The 24,826-nt window shown below is 43.1% G+C and overlaps 2 protein-coding genes and 1 pseudogene across 2 annotated transcripts; all 3 read left to right on the top strand.

Moving 5' to 3' along the window:
- The first annotated feature begins 3,626 nt into the window (after positions 1–3,626).
- LOC133905646 (pentatricopeptide repeat-containing protein At1g06143-like) lies at positions 3,627–5,792 on the top strand (annotated as a pseudogene).
- A 4,483-nt stretch (positions 5,793–10,275) lies between these two features.
- Positions 10,276–11,108, top strand: LOC133905677 (non-specific lipid-transfer protein 3-like). Its single transcript, XM_062347442.1, has 2 exons — positions 10,276–10,751; positions 10,834–11,108. The coding sequence occupies exons 1-2, from the start codon at positions 10,408–10,410 to the stop codon at positions 10,841–10,843; spliced, it is 354 nt and encodes a 117-aa protein (XP_062203426.1). The 5' UTR covers positions 10,276–10,407; the 3' UTR covers positions 10,844–11,108.
- An 11,527-nt stretch (positions 11,109–22,635) lies between these two features.
- On the top strand, positions 22,636–23,505 carry LOC133905749 (non-specific lipid-transfer protein 1-like). Its single transcript, XM_062347512.1, has 2 exons — positions 22,636–23,064; positions 23,172–23,505. Exons 1-2 carry the CDS (start codon positions 22,718–22,720, stop codon positions 23,179–23,181), a joined length of 357 nt encoding a protein of 118 aa, XP_062203496.1. The 5' UTR covers positions 22,636–22,717; the 3' UTR covers positions 23,182–23,505.
- The last annotated feature ends 1,321 nt before the right edge of the window (positions 23,506–24,826 follow it).

Below are 24,826 nucleotides of genomic sequence, written 5' to 3'. Positions count from 1 at the left end.
GTTATCTGGACTCTTTGGAACTTCCCTTCTCGAAGGAAGAAATTGATAAGGTTGTTGCCTCTCTACCTTTTGGTAAGTCTCCTAGGCCTGATGGCTTTAATAGTGAATTCCTCAAAAGAGTATAAATGGGTCTTATATTACTTTAGTCCCTAAGATGGACAACCCAATCAAGATGAATGATTACATGCCAATTTCTTTGGTCTATTCCTCTATAAAACTGATTACTTAGATCCTGGCAGATAGAATGCAGTAGCAAATCATTCGCTTGGTTCATAGAAATCAATATGGTTTTATTAAGGAAAGATCCATTCAAGACTGTCAGACCTGGTTTTTCGAATACTTGCACATCTATCATAAATCAAATAAAGAGATTGTATTTCTAAAATTAGACTTTGAGAAGGCTTTTGATACAATTGAGCATCAGGTGATCCTGGATATTCTTCTTAATGAGCTTAGGGCAGCGTTGGATTTCTTGGATCTCTGAAATTCTTAAGACATGCACCTTAGCCGTTCTCCTTAATGGAGTGCCTGGAAAAGTTTTTCATTATAGGAGAGGAGTTAGGTAAGGGGATCCTCTCTCCCCTCACTTGTTTGTTCTAGTTGCTACTCTGCTACAAACCATTCTTAACAGAGCAAAAAACATGGGTATTCTCTATTTGCCAATTCATTTGAGAGCTGATTATGATTTCCCTATGATACAATATGCAAATAATACTCTTCTTGTCCTTGAGGCCTGTCTTAGGCAGCTTTTTAGTATTGAAAGCTCTTCTCAACACTTATGCGAACTCCACTGGACTAAAAGTTAACTATAACAAGTCTATGATGGCGCCAATTAATATAGATGATGCAAAAATAGAAATTCTTTCCAGAACTTTCAATTGTCAGAAGGGGTCTCTTCCTTTCACCTATCTTGGATTGCCTCTAAGCCTTACCAAGCATAAGATGGATGATTTTATGCCTCTCATTAAAAGAGCTAAAAAGAGATTGGTTAGTACCTCCATCTTTCTTACTAAAGCTGGAAGACTGGAAATAGTTAATTCTGTACTCTCCTCTCTCCCTACTTTTTCATGTGTACCCTAAAAATTTCTATGGGAGTTATTAAACAAATAGACAAATATATAAAGCATTGTCTATGGAGAGGCTTAGATATTAATGGAAAGAAACCGGCTTTGGCCACCTGGAAGAAGATTTGTAGGCCAAAACAAGAAGGTGGTCTTGGAGTTGTAAATCTGAAAGCTCACAATGAAGCACTTGCTCAAAAATCTTCACAAGTTCTTTAATAAGAAGGACCTACCTTGGGTCAATCTCATCTAGGATCAATATTACAATAATGGCACTTTAATTGCAGCATCAAAGAAAGATTCGTTCTGGTGGAGAGATACTATCAAGCTTCTTGATTCTTTTAAAGGCATTGCCTCTCCTCAAATTGGAAATGGTAGCACAATTCTTCTTTGGGATGATCTTTGGTCTGGAATGGTTCCGTAGCAAGCATACCCAGAGCTTTATTCGTTTGCTAAAAATAGCAACATCACTTTATATGAGGCAAGTCAGCTGAGTCATCTTTCAGAAGCCTTTTATATTCCTCTATCGATTCAAGATTATGTACAATTTCAAGACCAACAAAAGCGTCTCTCCTGCTCCCCTTTAAGCACTCATAATGACAAATGGAATTATATTTGGGGAAGTTCTTTCTTCTCTGCAAATAAAGCTTATAAATACCTAATTGGGCATACTCCTATTCATCCAATCCTTAAGTGGACTTGGTTTTCTTGTTGTCAGATGAAGCATAAGGTTTTTTCTAGCTGCTTCTTAATAATAGGCTAAACACAAGGAACATTCTTCACTGCAAAAAATTTTTCTGCCTTCGTATACATATGCATTTGGCAGATTGAAGAGAACATAAATCATCTTTTTCTTCTTTGTTCCTTTGCCATAAACTGTTGGAACCTTCTTCACCTCAGAGTCAATGCAAACTGTAGTATTGTTGCAAATCTGAGACGCTTCAAATGAAAGCTTGATGTTCCATTTGCCATGGAAATCATCATTATAATGTGTTGGAGTATATGGACTGTCCGCAATGATTGGGTTTTCAATGATGCTTCTCCATCTTTTCCTTTAGTTTGGTCTCAAAAAGTTTTTCGCCCTGACTATTCATAGAGCAAAAGCTTCTCAAGTGGACATAATGTATCAATGGTTTGTTTCTTTAGAATAACTTGTATAGGTCTTTTCCTTTTCTTTATTTTTGGCTTGTAATTCCTTTTTGTATGTTTTTGTTTTTTATAACATATAACCAGTAGGGGACAATCCTACTGTTTCATAAAAAAAACATATGATTTCCCAGGGATAACTAGTATCTTCAGTTTTGTGCAGTTCTAAAATAATTTAATAGGGGGCTACAAAAGGGAACAGAAACTGCAATAAAATCAAAATAACTCATCCTCTCTATGGCGTACATGGCAATAGACCTTATACACAGAGAAATCCAAGGCAAACAATCCTTAGAATAGTAAGGCTTTGTTTGGAAGCTTAGGGGATGAAACCTTCCTGATTTGTATTTTTTGCTACCATCGTGCTCCACACTGCTACCACTTTCCCCGGCTCCATTGCCACCACAATCATCATCTCTATGCTCACTACCTTCCGCTCCACCTTTAGTTGGTTCACCACCTCCTCTGATGGTGCCTCCTCGTGATATCACTCATTTCTACACCCGTCGTCCGCAACATCCTCCACCACCTGACTCCTCTTTGTACCTTCTCGGACTTGCTCTGGAGTCTCCACCTCGATAGGATCTATGTGATTGTCATACTATTTGGCCACCTGAGCGCTATGGCTTAACAGTTGCTACTCTTGTCAAGCCCATGACCTACCAAGAGGCCGCTGTTCACTAGGAGTGGCAACGAGTTATGGCTAAGGAGATTGATGCTTTAGAGCATACTAGCACTTAGGATCTTGTTCCTTTGTCATCTCATGTCATTCCCATCATTTCCAAGTGGGTCTATAAGGTAAAGACTCGTTTTGATAGCTCTCTTGAGCGCTACAAGGCTCGTCTTGTGGCTCGTGGTTTTCAGTAGGAACACGGTCGTGACTATGATGAAACTTTTGCTCCAGTTGCTCACATGACCACTGTTCGGACTCTTTTGGTTGTTGCTTCTATTCGTCAGTGGTCTATCTCTCAGCTAGACGTCAAGAATGCTTTTCTAAATGGTGAGCTGCATGAGGATGTCTACATGCAGCCACCTCTAGGATACTCTATTCCTAATGGCATGGTCTATCATCTACGTCGCTCTCTATATGGTCTCAAACAGGCTCCTCAGATTTGGTTTGAGCGCTTATCTTCTTTTGTTAGTGATGTTGGCTTTCAGCCTAGCGACCATGACTCAACTCTCTTTCTTCACACTTCTCGTGGTCGCACGCTTCTTCTTCTCTATGTTGGTGACATGATTATCATAGGTGATGACTCTCAATTCATTGAATTTGTGAAGAAGCGTCTTAGTGACAAGTTCTTGATGCCCCCTGTGCTAATTCCTTAGGATCGAGGTCTCTTCTACGCCTAAAGGCATCTGCTCTCTCAAGAGAAGTACATTCAGAACCTTCTTGCTCATGCTGCTCTCACCGATCACGGCATGGTTGAGACACCTATGGAGCTTGGTTTTCACTTGCGGCTCATTGACGGTGAGCCTCTTGTAGATCCCACTCGCTATAGCCACCTAGTTGAGAGTCTTGTTTATCTTAGGATCACTCGTCCTGATATTTATCACTCTGTCCACATCCTCAATTAGTTTGTTTCTGCTCCTACTCAGCTACACCACACCCACCTTCTTCGTGTTCTGTGCTACCTTCGTGGCACCGCTTTTTGCCGTATTTTCTTTCCTTGTTCCAGCTCACTCCAGCTTCAAATCCGATGGAGGCGGCGGCGGCAAGATCTACCCTAGACTCAGCTGGATGAGATCAGGCGGCGGCGGGGATCAATTCATTGACGATGACTGGAACCTTAGGCGCACATCAAAACCAAGGGCGCTCTCCCTCGACCTCGCTAATGGGTCTAGCTTCTCTGACCAGAACCTCGATGAGAAGGGTGACGGTGATGAGGATGAAGAGGAGCTTCAGGCGACGCAGGACGACGACCGTCACTGTAGCCACATCAATGAGGAGCTTGAGGAGGTAGTCCCCCATCTAGACAAACTGAGAACTACAACTACTGTATTGAGACCGTTGTACAAGCTACAAATCTAGGGGCTAGCCCCGCTCCCTTCCGCCTATGAGCTCGCCGGAGATGGAGAGGGAGGGGACTGGATATGAGGAACTTTGTAGGAACTAGGGAGCCGTGGGGGAGTTCGCCTCTTACCCACAGGCTATGATTATTCGATGACTTAGCTCCGATTTGTTCATAGTTAAGTTTCCCCTTTCTAAACCATTTGCATGGCTAGCAACTGACAGTGTCTGATGGAATTACGGCTGCAGACGAACATCTCCACGCCCTCCTCGCCAAGTTTGGCCTCCGCCTTCCTCCCCGCCCTTGTCTCTCACCTCCCGGACACCTTTCCCTCCTCCTCGCCGCTCCCCTCTTCTGCATTTCCATGGCCGCGTTCTCCTCCTCCCCCGTTCCGTCCTCCTTGCTCCCCCGTTCCATCCTCATTGCTCATCATCTTCAACCACATAACCAAACTCTCCCTCCCTCCCTCCCAACCCCGCTCCCTGCCTTCCCCGCCCTCTTCAAATCTTGCGCTCGCGCTTTCAAGCTTAGCTCCCTCACCAGTGCCGGTGCAGCCTTTGCTGCGAAGGGCGCTGAGCTGCATTGCCGCAAGTTGGGATGCAGCCAAGATCGACACGTAAAAAACGCTATCATCTCCATGTATGGGCGTCTCAGGGATGTGCGGAGGGTGTTTGATGAAATGCCAGTGACGAATGCTGTTTCTTGGAATGCGTTGGTGGGGGCTCATGATCTGGGTTGGGCCTGGCACGGCGTAGAGCACGTCTCTCAGGAGATGCCGGTGAAGAACATATCGTGGTGGAACACTGAGATCATGCAAAATGTGAGGCTCAGTGATATGGCTGAGGCAGCTAGGATATTCAGGGAGATGCGTGAGAGGGATGCCTTGTCTTGGTACTCCTTGATTGGTGGCTATGCGAAGCTTAGGATGCATTACTGAGCATTGGATGTTTTCCAAGAGATGCAGGAGAATGGCGTTCAACCGACCAAGCCAACGATTGTGTTGGCTCTTGGGGCTTGTGCGGTGGTGGGCGAGCTAGAGCTGGGGAGGGGAATCCACAATTGCATTGAGAGCAATGGCATTGCTGCTGATGGATATGTTGGCAATGTGCTGGTCGATATGTATGCAAAATGTGGCAACTTGAAGCTGGCCAGAAAAATCTTTGACAGCAATGATTGTTGGGTTGTTGGTCCATGGATATTCGTGTGATTCCCTGGAGCTCAATGAAGATTGAGCCTGATCATGTCACACACATTTGTGGGTGTCTTGATTGCTTGCAGCCACAGTGGCCTAGTGAATGAGGGAAGAACATAAATGATCAAGGATATGCCTATCAAGGCATGTTCGGTGCTGTGGAAGAAGGTATTGGCAGCATGCCGAGTGCATGGGGACATCGATGTTGCTAATATTCATGAACTGCGTCAGTTAATGCCAATCGATGATGAGGATTTCATCACAATATCCAATATTTATGCAGAAGCAAAGCGATGGGATGATGTTGAGCACCTGAGAACAAAGGTGACCCGTCATAATGTTTCCAAGCAAGCTGCACGCCTGTACACAGTCAAGTTTTTGTAAAGCAGCCAGCCAATATATTACCACAAAGCATAAACTGTAAGGAGCGATGATCAGATTCAGTTCTAGGAGCCTTTTATGGTTTTACTGCCGCCAGACTTAGCTCCATTGTCCCACTGGTGATAACTTTTAACTATTTCCTAGGTAATTTTTGTTGCAAATCAGAATATCTCAGTTAGCTTTGTATTTTATAAGGCAACTTCCTCTAATCTAGTAGGCCGGTACATTTTTCAGACCTCAGAAGTGCATATTGCGTTACTATGATGGCACATCAAATATCGCTACCAACATTGTTGGATGCTGATGGAAGTTCCTATTCCAAATAATTCTTTGAAGTCAAGGGGTACGTACCTAAAACTTTCTTGATCTTATAGCATTGTTCTAAAGACCAATTGCGACCAATCAGAATTTTTTTGGTCTCAAATCAGCTGCAACTGATTGTCCAAAGTTCACCCACTCTAGCTCAAATGACATATTGACATACATATCATTACAAATTGAAATAAAAAAAAGCCACCTCTAAATCAAAAGTTCAAAGAGAAAAATGCAGATGTGAAGTTCCATTTCAGTCCCTCTTAAAAGTGGATTCCGTTGGAGTCAAACCATGCAACTCCTTTTGTTAACCTTTTCAGCTAGAAATTTTTTACTCCTAAATGTTGTTCCTGTAGTAGTATTATATAGGACTTTTCTCTGCATTATTCGATGTGCCTGGAGCCCTGGATGGATGTACACTAGTACTCATCCCTTTGTTCATTCATTCTGTTGAGGACTTCATATAGACTTGCATCATTTTTTCTTTGGAAGACCAGATAGATATCGTTGTGGTCTTGTGGATGCATAACTGAGCTGTCATGGTGGAGCATGACATGGGTTGCTTCAATTTTATTATCGGTCTCTTTCTATTCATGCTAAGAAAACAAATCCAACAAATTGCTATATGCATAGGTTTTTCGTTGTAAATTCATCAGGATACTGAGCCCGTTGTCAAGGGTACATCAGAGAATCTTTCATCACGAAATCAGGTAAAACTTGTACCTGATACCTGGTTTTATCTAAATACAAAAGCTCATGATAACCAATTTGTGGAGCATATTGGTATGCAAGCATCTAACCTTGAGCAATGATGGGATAAGATGCATTTGCAGTTTAGCCTAGAGTGTAATTGATTGGCAAATTTATTATCAACAAGACAGGAAACATGTAGCATGTTGAGAACTAGATCATAACTAGGTTGATCCACTCATCCTCATGCATGTTGTGCAGTTGAGAACAAATTGTAGGTTCAGTTCAGGAGATCCCTGCAAACACACATGCACGGTCGATTCACAAGCTCCGACGGCTAATTAATCAGTGAGCCATTGAGAACTGTCAATGATACCCACTATCACTGTCGATTCTAGTTACGAATCAGCAGTGATACAACACTGTCAGTTGGTGTTATGGACAAGCAGTAATACTTCTTTATCACTGTTGATTTTTGTCATAGATCGACAGTGATACTTATCACTGCCAGTCTGTAATACTCACCGGTAGTGATACAACACTGCTGGTTGGTGTCATGGACCGGGAGTGATACTTCTTTATCACTGCCGGCTCATAAACTAAACCAATAAATCAATGATTAAGTCGTTATGAACTGGTAGTGATAAACCTTGTCACAGCCGGTTCATAGCTAGAACTGGCAGTGATAAGACGTCATTCTATAAATATCTTGGCCACTCCGCTCCTCAACTCACTCCCCTCTAGAATATCAATCCCGACGGGTAGTGACGGTCGAAGTGGTGCATCGCCGACCTCGCTGCCATCCCCATCGCCCACCGAAGCCGCGCCGCGCCAAACCGTTCTCCATCCCACTCCCCTCGGGCCTGTCACCGACCTCGTCGCCGTCACCGTTTATGACTGTGGCAAAAAGATGATCTAAATGAGTGGTAGAAAACACATACGTTTCAAGATGATTGTGTTTTCAACATTCATTTAGATTTACCATTGTCACTTGTCGAGTTTGATAGCTTAGCAAGAGAGTTTGAACTGCTAGCTTATCGTTCTTGTAGATTCTTATTCCAAACTTGATGTAAATGATTTGCGCAAAACTGCTCTAAAAGAAACTCTTCAGCGTATGGTGATTTGAGACGGATCTCATGCTGAAGAGTTCTTAGTAGAACAATTTTGCGCCATATGACACATTGATCACTGCCGATTCAAAGCATAAAACCGGTATTGATAGTTGGGTTATCACTATCGGTTTGTACCATGAACTGACAATGATAATAATAGATGAGGGGTTTTATAAAATAATTTTTGAACTAATAGTGATTATGGGTTCTATAGTAGTAAGTAGTACAAACAACAAATAGCAACACAACAAAAACCACCAAATGATGGGCTTCTTCTAAAAAAACCAAATGATGGGCTTCTTCTAGAAACCAAATGATGGGCTCAGCCCACTTCTCTACAGGCAACAGCTTAACTGAGGCCTTGCTTTCTTCGGCCCAACTCAACTCAAACACCAGGACAAAACCTGGGACCCATCTAATTAAGATTCCCTGAATTAGCACATGCAATTCTTTGTAGAAAATGGAATATCAGTATCTCAGCCTCTGCATTACAAGATGCACATAGGCATTTATTATTACATAGCCAAAGGCCACTGCACCACCTAACAACAAAAAGTTCTTTGGTAATAAATTCTTGGAAACTCTACCATCGAGCACAAATTCTATTACCGCACTTACAAACATGGTTAAAAGAAGAGTTGTATTTCCTTTTACGGCATCAATGGTTTGGGACGTCCCCTCTCCGTCTTTCCAGGGACGTAAGCAAACTATACTTGAATGTCTTCTTCCTCAACTATCCCACTTTATTCATTGATCTCCGTCAATTTTACACAAGTTAACTTGGTAGAAAAAGCTAGTCTAGCGATTGAAAATGGATGTTAATTTCTCTATTTAGAGGCCTGGCTCTTATGTATGAATGCTAATCTCCGATAGCAGTTGGCCGTTTAAGTTTGGCAACTACCACACCAAATTCTGTTGGCATTAATATGTGACCATGCATGTTACACATTCAATACTACACAGCTAATGCGAAGGCAAAATTAATTGGTTACTTTTGCCTTGCTTTCGCGACCGATGCCCACGTACAGCAGCGAATGCTTGTTTTGATTGGTTCATATACTCAGGTCGCCACCACTGCCACAAAATTTGTCAAACTTGCCTAAATTTATCACACTTTCACTTTTTTAGATATAGGGAAAAGCCCCGAACTTCGATTAGCCAATTCACATTATAGAGGTCTTGTTCAACAGTTTAACAAAAAGAGCAACGTAAACGGGATAACAACCGCAAAAGCCAGAGCAAGACTGGAGCTCTGCTAACCATCACATACTAATACGTTGGTTTTTCAAGGAGACATCACACTCCCGATGCTTAATTTTCATCGGCCAAATTGGTCCTCATGTTGTCTTGGTATCTTTTTCTACATCTTCGGACAGCGAGCGCTTTGCGACCGCGCGCCATTCCACCCAACTTTGATCATCGCCGTCTCCACCATAATGTTACGGATTCTTGCCATTCCTTGCGCTTGGTTTTCTGTTTTCTACAAAGCAACCCAAAGATCAATCCAGTAACAAACTGGGTATAGAACCTCAGCAGCGTCGTCACTAGTCTAGGAAAATCTTACCATACTTTTTAATATAATAAAATCTTGTCACAACTATAACTACGAATCAAACATGCGTCCAAGTCACGTAGTGAGGGTGATAACTAAATCCGTCACTTATAATTTAGCAGAGGTAACAGGTGTAGAACCCATCAGCCAAGAGGGTTTACCCGTCACTCATAAACTTTTTTCATATAGTGAGAGTTACTATTTTTAAAAAATCTTACCATACTTTTTTAAAGTGAATAAAATCTTGTCACAACTATAGCTAAGAACCAAACATGCGCCCAAAGTCAACTAAACATATCTGGCTCAGAGCGTGGCGAACTGTGACAATGTATAGCTGTGAACTAACAGGCTCGCCGGGTATGTACTAAACTCGCACGCCGTAAAAAGGGTGAGAATGAAACAAACTACGTACTGCTAGCCCGGCCCGTGCATTTCATGCAAGAGAAACGTACGTACGCAGCTTCTGTCGGATCATGCATGATGGGACGGGAAAGGAGGGCATGGAGTACGATTGTACATATGCACATGCATGCGTGTGTGGACGTGTGGTAGACTGGTAGCAGTAGCTATAGCTTGCAGCTGACACAGATGTATCGAATACAATGGTGAATGCATGCATGCACAAATAATGCACAGTCCAGGTTTTCGATCAAATTCCGAATACAAACGAAGCATGATCACATGCATGCATTGATCAAATAGTACGTCCCGGGCCCGTGCTCAACCACCGGTGCACACAGCCAGATCTCGTCAGGTAGCACATGGACATGCCTGCACCACCACCCTCCAAATTAAGCTTCTATTTATACCCTACCTCTTGCATCTCCTTGCTGCATCGTCACAAGCTAATCAATCAAGCTAAGCTAGCTAGCACTCGAAACTTCCTCGCCAGTCACCACACTTTAGACACTTCACTCACTAGCTCAGCGCAGATCGCATTGGTTGTCGTGCAATGGCTCGCTTCGCCCTCGTCGCGGTGGTCGCCGTCCTGGCGGCGCTGGTGGTGGCCGAGACGGCATCGGCGGCGGTCAGCTGCGGAGACGTGACGTCCGCCGTCGCGCCGTGCCTGGGGTACGCGATGGGCAGGGCGTCGGCCCCGTCCGCGGCGTGCTGCAGCGGGGTGAGGTCCCTGAACAGCAAGGCGTCCTCGGCGGCCGACCGGCAGGCGGCGTGCAGCTGCCTGAAGAGCATGGCTGGCAGGCTCGGGGGCGCCACCATGGGCAACGCCGCCAGCATCCCCAGCAAGTGCGGCGTCAGCGTCAGCGTCCCCATCAGCGCCAACGTCGACTGCTCCAAGTAAGTAATAAATTTTTAACTTACTTATTACAGCTCCATTTCTAGCATGCGTCGTTAACCACTGTTAATGACTCTTATGCAGGGTTAACTAATAAGGTAGCCATCAGCATTGTCCATGTACCACCTCATCGCTGTACGTAGGCTGTAGCTGATCGATGGATCGATGTGCACACGTACGTACGTGCGCGAGAGAGGAGAAGACCATCCAGTGATGACGTACTCCATTTATTACCTTACCACCACCCTCTTTGTTCGTTTACCATTCGTTGTCAGTGGCTGCTGTGTCCTTCTGTTTTTATGTACCATGTTCCTCTCGTAAAATAATAAATAATGTGCTTAAGGGATTGTGCCCCCTACGTTCTGTACTGTCGGATCTGCTCATGAGATTCATGAAGAGCAAGAAGAAGAGAGACAAATAGTCTCTGACATATCTGTAATTTTGCTCTCCGCAGTAACGTGTGCCTGCCGCTGGTGGGTATCCCGTGCAGCTGCATATATCATCCTGCTCCCGTGCAGCTGCATATATCATCCTGCTTCAGGGAACCCGCCAAATGCATGCATGAGGGTGGTTTTCGGAAAGAACCTGGATTTGCTTGTGAATATGCAAACTGCAGGGTAAGGGGCCGTTTGGCAGATTTTGGAGTTTTTAGAGCCGGTTATATCTAGTTTCAACAAATCTAGAATCTAAAACTATAGGTGATTGAAGGTATTTGATTGAGTCATCTAATTTTTATTTTAAATAAAAAATAAATGATATAAACTCTAAATCTAACATAAATCTTAGATCTATAATTGTGCCAAACAAGATCGTAGTATGCATAATTGCAGTCTTCTGTTTGGCTGTAGAGCTATGGGCCGAAATCTGAGTGTGGACGTGAACTTGTGCATGGATCTGGAGTGTTAACTGAACTTCTTTAAGCTATGGCACTACATCTTTGTTAGGCCTTTTCTACTTCGCCATGAACTCCCGATTTTTCGATCCCAGTACAGATTTAAATGTAGCACGAATTATAAAGGAATCGCTCTGGCAAGGTTGTAGAATAATTTAAATACGTGGGTCCCAAATAAAGGAGAAACACTACACTGCAGAGCAAAGACACACCTTGGGACAAAAACACCAAATAAGACCAGCAAGACTACCTGTACTCACAATGGAAATTAAAGACGAAGGGCATGTTTGGTTCATAGCTAAAACTTTCACAGTTTGCCATATCCAAGATTAGTCAAAATTTGATTAGTTTAGTTATCTGTTTGGTTTGTAACTATAATTATGATAAGACTCTATTCCTGTTACTATAGTTTCGTACGCCGTTGACTCAAAAAGAATATGGCAAGATTCTCTAAGTCTTATCAAAGTGTGATGAAGATTTTGATCAACTAACTTTAAACGAGTATGATAAAAATTATAACAAATAGTGACAATATTAGTATATGAATTAAACAATCCCTAAAACAAGCTACTAGGCACTGCAAGATAGTGTGAGCATCACGATCCCGCAAGCTGCAGAAACTAACCCCAGCAAAAAGATCCCACAAGTCACAACCATGAACCATACATCTGAAAGAAGCAACTTCCATGCACTAGAAATAAGTGAGGAGAAGTGAGCGTGACATCGGGTTTGTGACAGCATCTTTAGTGTTGTTTTAGGAATGATGCTAAGGAGAGAGTGTTGAACACATTTACACTAGCTTATATACAGTACATAGAGAAATTAAGAGATGGTGCTTTCCAAGGAGGATCGAGCAAGGTGCTAAAGACTCCATTGAAGAATGTAGCAATACGGACAGGTCTGGAACCTAATGGTAAGATTTAAGGGAGGAAGTCAAACCTCCGTCCCGTACCCTAGCCTCCTAAAAGGAGGCCTAGTTGGAGAAGCGCCGCTAAAAAAAAAAAATCAAGAGCCAAAGATGGAACAGGTGGTGGCAAGGAATATACAATGGAGTGTGGGTCACCTGTAAAAGGAAGACAGAGTTAGCGAGAGGTTTTCTTCCTTTCATGCATTTAATTTTGGTGACCCACACAGAAGAGAAAAGGGTGATATACTTCAGACCTGCATACAGCATGGGACCGTGGGATTATAGGTTGTACTGCCATCATTTTAAAAGGTAAGTACTCCCTGCATAGTATGTTGTTTCAAGTGGTGTTTTAGCAAGATTCTGATTATATTGATCCCAAATTTAAACATCAATTTAAAAACATAAATTTTATATATAGTAATCACGTACATAACATATGAGCATTTTAACGGAATATAGAAATAAATCTATACTACACATGTTCCGTAATATACTAAGCATAGCATTTGTCATGATTAGGCGGGAAAACGTTAGAAACATATCAATGAGTGTATAAGATTAATTAAAAAGCTCTCAGTGTGGGTTATCAGATTAACGGCTTTCGAACGCAAAAAGGCTTTTCTAAGATCTAGACTAGTGTGACATCGTCTCTCCAATATCCTAGAATTTAGTTCTACATAATTAGTGTCTAGATTACAAGGGCAATTAACTATCCAATTGATCAAAAGTGCCAACACAACAGTGATAGCACCATGCCTCAAAGTAAAATGCCAGCCGAATGTAACAATAATCAAGACAGTAAAGACATCAAAATAAGTAGAGCACACTAAAGTCTAGAATATGGTCACACATGTCTCACTTAGCCCGATTTCATCATTGAGCATTATACCCACCTTAGCATGCAATTTATCCTCAATAACAACACACAAACAGATATAGGCACTATTAATTGCAAAAATTGTAAGCTTTACTTATAAAGACAGCAAGAATAGTTTACGATGTCTAGAAAACAAAGACATCCCATTTATACCGAGGAACAAGAACACGCTGTTTCCAGAGATACAATGCCTATTGTGCCAGCCACGGGGCACACCGTGGACTGACATCCGAGGAGCAGGCGCTTGCTGCAACAACAGAGAGAGAGGCCTATCTCCGGGCCAAGAGGACATCGCCGAACACTAGAACGCAGACAGAATGCACACAAAGAGCGGTCACCGCATCCAGAACGTGTGCGCGGTCACCACCACCAGAGCCGCGAACGAGTCGCGGTCACCGCGGTCAAGGCGCGCAAGATGGCGCGCCACAGATAGCCGAACACGCATTCATGGACGCCCAAAGCATAGCTGCGCGACAGCACATCACTGCGGACCACCAGGACGACAACAAGAGCACCACTGCACTCCGACGCAAGCAGCTGCACATGGACGGCAGCAGCTAGCCGGCCTGCACGCACGGACGGCCGACGGCTGGGCAGCAGCACGACCGGGCACACCCATGTGAGGAGGCGAGTCTGGGCGTTGCGAGCACCTCTACGCCGAAGGAACCAAGGCCGGAGTGTGAAGCAACCAGAGGTCGAGCAGAGTAGATCGCCGGGGAATCGATCAGATCGGTGGAGGTGGAAGGGGGCGAGCTCGTGAGTGAATCGGAGAGAGGAGAACCCATCCGGGCCCATTTAATATAGAGGGTGGCCGTCAGGGTTGTGACTGGGATGAAAATGAACGGGATAAATTCTGTTTCGTTTCGATCAGTTTTCTATATTTTTTTTATTCAGATATGAATTGCGATGAATGATGTTGATGATCTAATCTATAAGCTGAGTGGAAGATTATTTGTCTTGGTATTTTGTTGTCCTATTAGGTTATCTATTTGTGATTCAGTGATGGTATGTTGTGTCAAGTACTCGAGTTATAACATGATGGTTGTTTTTTAGTTAAAATTTATGTTATTATGTGGTCTATCTATGTATAGTATGAATTATTTTTATTAATGTAAATTAATTATGTGTCGCGTCTATACTTGAAGTCATGGTTTTATGGGCTGGTTTTTCTGCTTTGATCTATTCTGATGGATCATTTTCGATATCCCTATATTTTTGAGTTTGTAAGTTGTTTCTAGCTTTGTCATTTTTTATTATGTTTTTGAGAGAAAATATGAAAATAAAAATGATTAAGTGTTTCCTAGGCCGTTCCCATCCATTTTTATCTTTAATTACGGCACTGCCTCCACGACGACACAGTAGCCTCTGAGCGACATGTGCGTAGGGTGGAGATGGGTGCGCCATCACTATGACCGCTGTCGTCCATGGGGAACCCTTCACACGGAAGGAAGAGGAGAAGCGCCTGGTGGTGCTGGGCTGCTTGGCCTCACTGGCGTTGTAGTGGCCCAGTAGCCACCGGCTCATCTCCCTCTCTCCTTTATTTTTTTCTCTTCATTTCTCAAATTTCGTTTGCTGAAATTTAATTCCATTCAAATTTGACTCCAATTCAAACTCAAATTTAAGAGAAAACCCTCTAAATTCCAACATAGTAGTGATTTTACTCTAAACTGATTGTTAATTTCTTTTATCTTATATTGCTCATGGAAATAAAGCTTTGATAAATACGAAAATACTTTGAAATATAAATCCAATAATATCAATGTCATTTACAAAATTTGTAGGCTAAGTATTGGTCAAATTTTAAAATTTTAAAATATGCGACACCTTAAGAAAATGGGAGGAGTAGGTATACGTCTCACGACGAGGCTCACCGGCATTAATACCACAGAAGGGAGGTTGGCAGGCAGACGAGACCGACGACGCGCGGTGGCCAAAGGCCAAAAGATGCTTTGGAAGCTTCAAGCTAGCCACCGACGTACGCGAAGATCTATCGATCGTGCAGAGGTAGCCAATGCAACGTAGGATGGATGGATGCATGCATCGATACGATCCACCGAGACAGCAAGTGCAATTAGGTAGAAACCAAACTGCCTGCCTGTCTGTAGTGACGATCTGACGCATGCATGTAACTACGAGGAGGCACGGGAAGGATGGGCAAGATCGATGCTCCTTCTCCTTCTTTCTTTTTTTTAAAAAAAAAAAGAAATATTCCCTTGGCTTAGCCTGTAGCTACAGGCATGGATATGTACGATGGACGACATGGTAGGAAAATAGGCAAGCAAAGCGTGGGAAAGGCACCACGAGCTTCATATACATATACACATACACATACACATACACGTATGTATATATATGAAGCATTTTATGTATTTTTGGATGTACATACTTCTCCTCTAATGGATGTAAATAAAGGAGTATATACATCTTTAAAAAATATATATCTTAGAAAAAATTTATTTCATTTATAAAAAAAGTATATACATCTTAGGTGATGTTTGGTTGGACTAAGTAAACACAAACGTAAAGGGAATAGAGAAACAGTGCTAACGTAAACAGTTTGAGCAACATACTTGATTTGTTTGGTTGGCCTTGGTAACGTTTTCCATTTCCACTACACCGTTTGATTGAGAAGAGCTAACAGCACAGCAATGTAAAGCAACCGGAAGAAGGATAAAAAATCGTCAATTTCCATCAAAAGCAAGAAATCTCCCGTTGGTGATATGGATAAAGCAACCGGAACCAAAGGCAATAATCAGCTCGAAACTCCTGTTGGTTAGTAGAGAATCGGAAGGGAAGGGGAATCAAGTAGTTGCTAGATGAACCAGGGTGTCAAGATGGATTGTGCTGCCTCACTCAAGAGCGAAGGAAGAGATTGTACTGGTGTTCTCACTCAGGAGCGAGGCACCGTCGGGGGGTGGAGAGAAGATCCTTGGCTACACCGAGGGCTTAGAGGTGGTCATGGCGAGCGCTGGCGTCCTTGTGTTGAGGAGATTCTTGGCGGCGCGGAGGACTCGTAGGTGGTCATGGCAAGCGTCGGCGTCCTCATGCAAGTCCTTTGATTTGGATAAAAACTGATGGTTAGCAGAGGATAGGGGATTTGAGAGAGAGAGAGAGAGAGAGAGAGAGAGAGAGAGAGAGAGAGAGAGAGAGAGAGAGATGGGAAAGGGAGGAAATGATGGCGAGATTATACTGGCAATGAGGCGGTGCATCGGCTTGGCGGAGCTCTCCATGGGGAAGGTGGAGGCACATGCAAGCAGAGGCGACGAGATGAGGCAAGCGGAGGCGATGCGATTACAGCCTGGGAGGGGTGGGATCGGTTCTGAATAATCTGGTATCAGATTACGCGGCACTCGATTACCGGCCAAGTCGAACCAAACCGTTGTAATGGTATCTCTTAACCTTCTAACATGTGTTTAAGTTACAATCACTTAACCAAACACCACCTTAGAAATAAATATATACATATGAAAAAGTAGTATATACATATCATAAAATAGTATATACTTAAGTTATAACGAAATCAACTATGAATTAAGCCGGAAGCATATACTCTTGAAAATACATATTAGTTTTTCTATACACACGAGAATGGTAAGTACTGGAGCTAGCTCGTGATCAGCAGTGTACATGTTCGCAAGGTATGTATTGTCATTATTACAGAAAAAAGTCATCACTGCTGGTTATTAAACCGACAGTGAATTAGAGTGTAACATCCCAAATCTTTAAATATGTCATTAAGCATTCATGAGCATCATTAGCATCATAATTGAAGCTTTGAGCAAGTAATTGATTCAATTGAAATTAAATATAAATTGAAAATTTTAATGGAAAGTGATGCGATGTAAAGAAACTCACAAAATTTCTATGCAACATAGGACTGGAAATAATTTTAGAAATTAGTCCATAGAATATGAGTAATATTAGTGAATTTTTCCAGATTTTTGGAAAACAAATTAGGCCTTAAAAATTGAAGCAATTTAGAAAAGGTTGCAACTTTGAGGAAATTGAATTTAAGTTTGGCTCAGGTTTTTTGCGCCAAACCAATTAAAATAGGTTTCACATGACTTATAGTTTCCCATAAAATTTATCCCACAAAATTTTGAGCTTGGGATAATCTACTTTTGGATCAGAGAAGGAGGGAGATCTTTTCTCTCATGTTGGTCACTGTTCATCTGGTACCTCTAGTCATCCCCTCTGATCTCTGCTCTGTGTCAGCCACCGCCGTTGTTGACAATTGTGGCCGGCCACCGAGCCATGAAATCGAGCGAATTCCAAAGCACGTCGGTTACCGCTCTTATCCTCTCCTCCCTCGGTCTCTCTCCCTCACTCCTTTCTCTCTGTCGAACGCAAGCACATAGAGCCGAGTAGAGCAGCATAGCCACCGTCGCCCAAATCTCGCACTGCCGAGCTCCAATCCACCACATCCAAGCTCTATTTAGCCCTAGCCCGGCTATGTGAAGCCTTAGGGAGAATCACCCGACGCCCTCAACTGTTCTCTCCAGCCGTTTCAGCCCTCTCCACCACCGGACCGAGCTCCCAGCGGGTCTTCCCCAACTCTGGCGCCTTGCTTCACCACCTCGCCAGAGCTCCTCGGTTCAGACCAATCACACAGTGAGGATCCCTACTTTGCACGTGTGCCGTGGCACGTGTTTTTTTTGTTTCGGCCCGACGCCAGCGCGGCCCATCGTGGGGCTCCGAGTGCCGCCATGCCTCAGTTACCGCCGTTGTCCTTCTCTGGCCGAGCCTGCTTGAACCCTGCTGTCAATTTCATCGTGGTGCACTAAGGCTCCAACAGCCTGCCCCGATCGTTGCCCATGCGGATTCCACCATCCTCCCCGTCGAATCAACGTCACACCGTCATCTTCCTCGACTCTGGAGCCTCTCTCCACCCCTTGCTGATGCGCCACCAGTCTACGACCCCTCGGACTCAACCAGCCCATGGTGAGCTTCGCGTGGTTTCCCTTCTCCTTTTGCTCATGCTTTTTTGTCTTAAGCCGTCACTAGCGCAGCTGTCTACATGGACCAAGCGTCGCCGCACCATGGCGCTCGTCGTCGACCATTTTCTGGCCATGCTTACTGGCAAAACCCTCCCCATATGAGTTTTCCACGGCTTGTTTCTATTGGTACCCTCATCCAGGCCAACTTCGCCGCCGTTCGTCACCGGCAAGGCCAGCCCGTGCCACTGGTCGGCTCGGTGTTGTGCCAGGCCATGGCCTCTGGTCATTTGACCAGAGTCAAATAAGCCTGGGCCCACTGTCATGGGTGTGACTAGCCAACTTTAGGTGCAAAAAAGATTTTAGGGCTTTAGATATTTTGTTTATTTTGTATATTTCAGAAAATGCAAAATAAAATTATTTGTACACCGTTAAATAGGTTGAAAACTTGTAAAATGCATAGGAAATTAAATGTAGCTCCAAAAATTATGAAACCAATTTTGTTAGCTTCGTATGATCATTCTTTACATGTTAAAAAAATGCTAGGAGCTTCAAAATATGTATTTAAATGTAGATGATTAATATAATGTGTTTAAACTTTAATAATTCATAAGTAATCTTGTTAGTTATGCCTTGTTTATTAAAAATACTCAGCCTCATGTTAAGCATAATTAACTTTTGATTTAGGAATAAGCTTTAGTTTAAGATTAAATTAACCTAGGAAATTGATAAATCAATTTGCAATAATCCAATTTAAGAAGGAAATTGATAAATCAATTAGCAATAATCCAATTTAAGAAATCATTGAAGCTTTAAATTCATGACACAATGCATTGCATCTCCACTGTCATCTTGCACTGTGGAGCATCTTTCATCGCATGTTATCCATACTCATTGCGATGCATCGTTCTTTTAATTAGAAGCCGATGTTTTGGAGAGTCACGTGCTTAAACTTGAAGGAGAACCAGAGGATTTTGTTAGTGTAGACGGGGAAGCACAAGACAAGTATCTATTATATTTCTCCTACATTTTAGTGAATTATTGGTCAATGTGTCGTCTATGCATGTTTTAGCGACTATATGTCAATAATCGGGTAGGTCCTATTTGTTGCATGGTACCTACCTTGGCAAAGTTGTTAATCCTAGTCTGTGTAGCTTAGGTATAATGTGTCATGTTATAACTTAAAAGTGATGTAGTAATTGCTTAGTCTTGTATAGGTCCTGGGTAAAAGTCAAGCGATGGATGTTACCATCGTTCGTGAGCTACATGGTCTTTAATTAATGTTTCAAAGGAATGACAAGTGGAGATGATGAGTTGGTAAGATTGAGACGAGGTGTAGGCGGGGTTAGGGGCAGTTCGGGAGAGGAGACCTGGGTGCTATAGACCTCTTGCATCAATTAAGAACTGTCTGTGGTGTCATTTGGTTTAAGCACTTTTTCAGACTAACCACATATCCGAATATGATAAAGATGAGCTGAATACCTTTTGTAGCTATGACCCTTTGGCTTGAACGTCTAAGGTGTGAGTGACGCGCGCTTGTAGAGGTATCTAGGTTTCTCCGGGAGTAGTCCTAGTTAACCTCCAAACCATTAGGCGCATGCTCCAAATGGTTCGGGCTTATTTGGGAAATATTGTCACATGTACCCCCCTTGTGCAACATGATCAGTTGTATAAGCCGAATGGTCTCGTGTTGTGTGGGTAAAGAAGTACTCTCCTGCAGGGTGTAAGATCAATTCAAATTGTCACGCTCTCAGTTATGAGCATGTTTAATGTCCATTGGGAATCATCGTAGAGTTTTGTTCAATTTGAAAAAATGAGAGAAATGTGGGATGTTGAGAAGTATCTAAGGATGTTTATTTAAGTTGAGCAAGTTTACCTTTCTTGAAGATTATGATATTTGTTGTTTAATGCTAGCTGTTTAGGTCATCATGTTGGTTAGTGTGCTTTTCGTTGAATTAACCTAGACCTGTGGGCTCATTCCTTGCTATTTATCCAAATATATTATCCTTGGAGTCAGAAATATATATACCCATATTGTGTAAGTCTAGCGAGTACCTTCGTACTTAGGGTACTGCCCTTAAGTTGATTCAGGTAACGATGAACTAGTGTATGGATATTTCTATTCTGCCAATGCTGGCGATGGGCAAGAGTAGAGGAGGTCTAGTTGAGCTAATCTCGGTGGAGCCTTTTGGGCAATGGCGCAACTGATCTTTTGTTTAGTAATACTTTCTACTGCATATGAAAACTCTATCATTAAGTAGAAACTGTGATGAACAAGGTATGTAATATAAGTTAAACATTTGTACTCTATGCATATCTTGTGGTGAAACTATATTGTAAATGGTCCATTAAGCCGGGTGTAATTTAGACACGTCTGACATAGTGGTAGTGATAATCCATGATTATCACTACCGGCTTATGAACCGACAATAATAGTAAGTATCACTGCCGGTTCAAACCTTGAACCAACAGTGATAACCCAACTATTATTGATGGCTCATACCTTGAATCGGCAGTGATAATCCTTTCACATGTGTAAAAATACTGTACCATGAACTCTTTAGCATGGGAATCTATCTCAAACTTAAGACAGAAGCCTCTATATCAAAATATTTGTGGTAGAGTATTTTATATCTAAATATACAAATAGGAATAGATGTTGCAAAGCTAATGTACTAGGAGCTCTTATGATGTTCCAAGTCAAAAAGCTCCTGATACAATAACCCTACGCCATCCATTATACATCTTGCGCTAGCCGAGTGACAATACTATCCAAATAACAATAGTAACGAATGGAAAAGGCACAATCTTTAACACTCAAACTTGGTTTGAAGTGAATGTACTTTTTGTCATTCGTTTAGATCTACCTATTGCCACAATCATCTTCACACAATATTCACGCGCGTAGTGGAGACGGGGAGAGGAGATGAGGATATGTGGAAGGCGCGTGTCCTCTTGTTGGCTTGCGAGATGGTGGGCTCGGCAAATGCGAGGTGGCTATGGCTTGGAGCTCGGCAGACGGTGGGCTTGGCAAATGCGTGGTGACTACGTCTCAGAAGACGGCAGACAACCATAATGGAGACGGTGCGAGGAGACGGAGAAGGCGCGGCTGCGTGTTGGCTTGGCAGGGGGCGGGCACGGCGAACGCGAGGTGGCTATGGCACATAACTCGACGGACGGCGGGCACGGCAAACGCGAGGTGGCTACAGCTCGAAGGACGCGTTGAAGTAGGGCACAAGGGGTATAGGTGGATGCAGTGAAGATAGCGACCACTGCTCCACTTCGACCACCACTACCCCTCGAGAGTGGCTTCAGGAGAGCGAAATGAGATGGAACGGCTGAGGGACATGCTCTATTTATAGAAGAATTATATGCTGGTTTAGAATACAAAACGGCGGTGATAATAATTAGCACCGTCGGTTCATCTTCGTCAATTATTGCTCCATCGGTTTGAATTATCACTGCTGGTTTGAAATACGAACCGATTGAGATAAATATTATCACTATCGATTATTAAAGACACGTCTTTTTAAGAACTGACAGTGATAATTTGACTATCACTGCTGATTCGTAACAAGACACCGGTAGTGATAACTATTATTATTGTAGCTTCTTGCTAACTCAGTTTTTTACGTGTGTTTGAAGCTTATAAACTGAGAGTGATATATTATTATTGTCGGTTCATTATTATTATGGACAGGGTAGGGATGACCCTTTCATGTGCTCGGTTTGTCCGCGATCTCTAATGAGGCGAATAAACAAACTACTAGTACTAGTAACTGTAAAAGAGAACAACGCATGCGGGGTTCGATTATATCGCTGGACAATTAAGCGTCGAATAACCTCCACACAGCGTATCTACGCGTCTACGTTGGTGGTTGTGGGAGAAGACGCGACTCCTGGAAGGATCGATTGATCATATCGGCGGATGGATGTTTAATTGTGTGATAAGCACTTAGATCTAACTCCAAACACGCACTGAATTGAATTGAATTGAATTGAAAGCACCGAATGAGGCATACATGCATGTACGTCAGACCTTGCAAAGCATACTACTCGTCGTGTTAGGCTGCTGCGAGTGCATGCTTATTAAATTCACTGACGATCGATGTGGTTTGCCGCAACATCCAACTACCTTGTGCCGAGCTATTGACTCCTATGGACATGGAGCCACCGACGACTGAAACTGAACAGCATGGATGCATGCATGCATGCATCCATGTCGGCAAGAAACCCTATTTAAAGACCAACATTCCCTTGCACTCTCCTCACCAGAGAGCATTAGCAAGCACCTGCTTAGTTAGCTTCTTCGTGTCGTCCCACACAGCTAGCACAAGAGACCGATCAGAGAGATCGACATGGCTCGCGCTCAGCTGGTGTTGATCGCCCTGGTGGCGGCGCTGCTCCTCGTGGCGGCCCCGCACGCCAACGCCGCCATCAACTGCGGCCAGGTCAACTCCGCCATCGGCCCCTGCCTCGCCTACGCCCGAGGCGCCGGCAACGGTCCCTCGGCCGCATGCTGCAGCGGCGTCAGGAGACTCAACGCCGCCGCGAGGACCACCGCCGACAGGCGCGCCGCCTGCAACTGCCTCAAGACCGGCGCCGCGAGAGCCAGCGGTCTCAAGCCCGCCAACGCCGCCAGCATCCCCTCCAAGTGCGGCGTCAACCTCCCGTACACCATCAGCGCTTCCATCGACTGCTCCAGGTATATACATACATATATATACATCTCTATCCCTGTACGACCTTATCAACTAGTTCGTGTATATATATACTAACCAAAGCTTGTGCATGATCGATGTGTTTATGCAGGGTGAACTAAACGACCGGATTCATTCTATCTCTCGCCGGAGCCTGCATGGCTCCATCGTTGCTACATGGAATATCTAGTATGCCTCTACTGAATAAGATCTCTCCGTCGTGTACACTGTTACACGCTTGGTAGTGTACGTACGTGTGTGTGAGAGAGCAGTCACACGTGTCCTTGCTACTGTTGTTGTATCCGGCCACCGGTATTTCCTTGTTCTTTGCCGCCTCCGTTTGTAGGAGACCGACATGAGACCGAGTTTGTACCATGCATGTCCACTACCTTATAGTACCTACACCTCTTTTTGATAATATATACTCCATGTGTGTTTGTTCCATACGTTTGAACGATGCTGCGTGTTTTTTTAACAGTTTTGCTACTTGCTACTTTTCTAGCGCTTGAAACTAATTAACCAATCTTGGTTTCAATCACTTGAGAAATATTCGCACGGTGTGAAAGAAAAAACTCACAGCCTTTTCATGTTACTCCTATCGGTTGCATACCAGATGTGCAGAACGCGCAAGACTCGCAACCAGTACAAAATTCCAAAATTCATTTGAACAAATTGCAAAAAGCAAAAAACATGTTGAAACTCTCTGGTCATCCAACTAGAAAACAGAGGGTGTGTATGCAACCGTTGGCTTCGTAGTAGTTCCATAGTTTTTTTAAACCCAATATAATACGTAGACACACACGCATGTAGACAAAGAGTGTGTAAGTCACAATTGACCTTTTGTACCGCACAAAGGCCCTCTACTACTTTTTTATAAAAAAAACGGCAAGCAAATTGTCAAAGAAAATTATATGAGATTCGGTCTCACAGAATGACTCTCTCTTGTGCAAACCACGTGTCCTACTCATTCCTCTCAATTGCACGTATCAACTGATAGATTAGAAAAAAATGATATAGATCAGAGTCTCGTAGAGATCTTTCGATGAAAGATTTTATAGAATTTTCTTCAGTAAACTGCTGGTTAACTCTATAGGAGGCAGCTCGCTACTATCCTGACGACTGCGGATGCATCCATAGGAGGACAAGTATAATGTTTTGGCTACTGATCACTTAGCTTCTCGGCAGGACTGAGTCCTTTCTAAATTAGGGCTCAGTAGTAACACAAGAATGTTACAGGAAACAGTTCATTTTCTACGGGAATTTGGGAAAAATCTCTACGTTCCAAATAGGGATTTACGCTAGCTGTTAACTTATTTTCCTTTTCCCCTATGAATTACGTCACATGTTCTTTTATTTATGGCCCAATGTGCTTTTTTTTGTCCTGTTTCTTGAACAAACCAAATATACAGCCACGAAAATTGCAGATATTATCTAGACAACTCTACAATACTTCTGAATAAATTAAAGATGCTCATGTAACAAATCCAAAATACTACCATTCTGCCAGGATACCATCTTTAATTTGTTGACTATATATAACTGGTGACTGGGAACCATTTAGGATATAAATTAACGGTCGCATAAGGTATTGAAGTGTCACATGTATCACTGCTTAAGGGACTTCCGAACTGTTGAGTCCAAACAATTGTCAAATTAGGTCTCTTGAAACTATTGCATATGTACTACAAGTTGTTGCTTAAGTTTTTTTTCCCATACTGTTGCACCAACTAGTTCACTCAAAAGTAAATAGAAGTTGACTGCAATTTT

Source organism: Phragmites australis, chromosome 23 (assembly GCF_958298935.1).
Source record: "Phragmites australis chromosome 23, lpPhrAust1.1, whole genome shotgun sequence".
In the NCBI taxonomy this organism is placed as follows: domain Eukaryota; kingdom Viridiplantae; phylum Streptophyta; class Magnoliopsida; order Poales; family Poaceae; genus Phragmites; species Phragmites australis.
The sequence above is the reverse complement of the archived record's forward strand: the minus strand, read 5'-3'. Positions and strand labels throughout refer to the sequence as shown.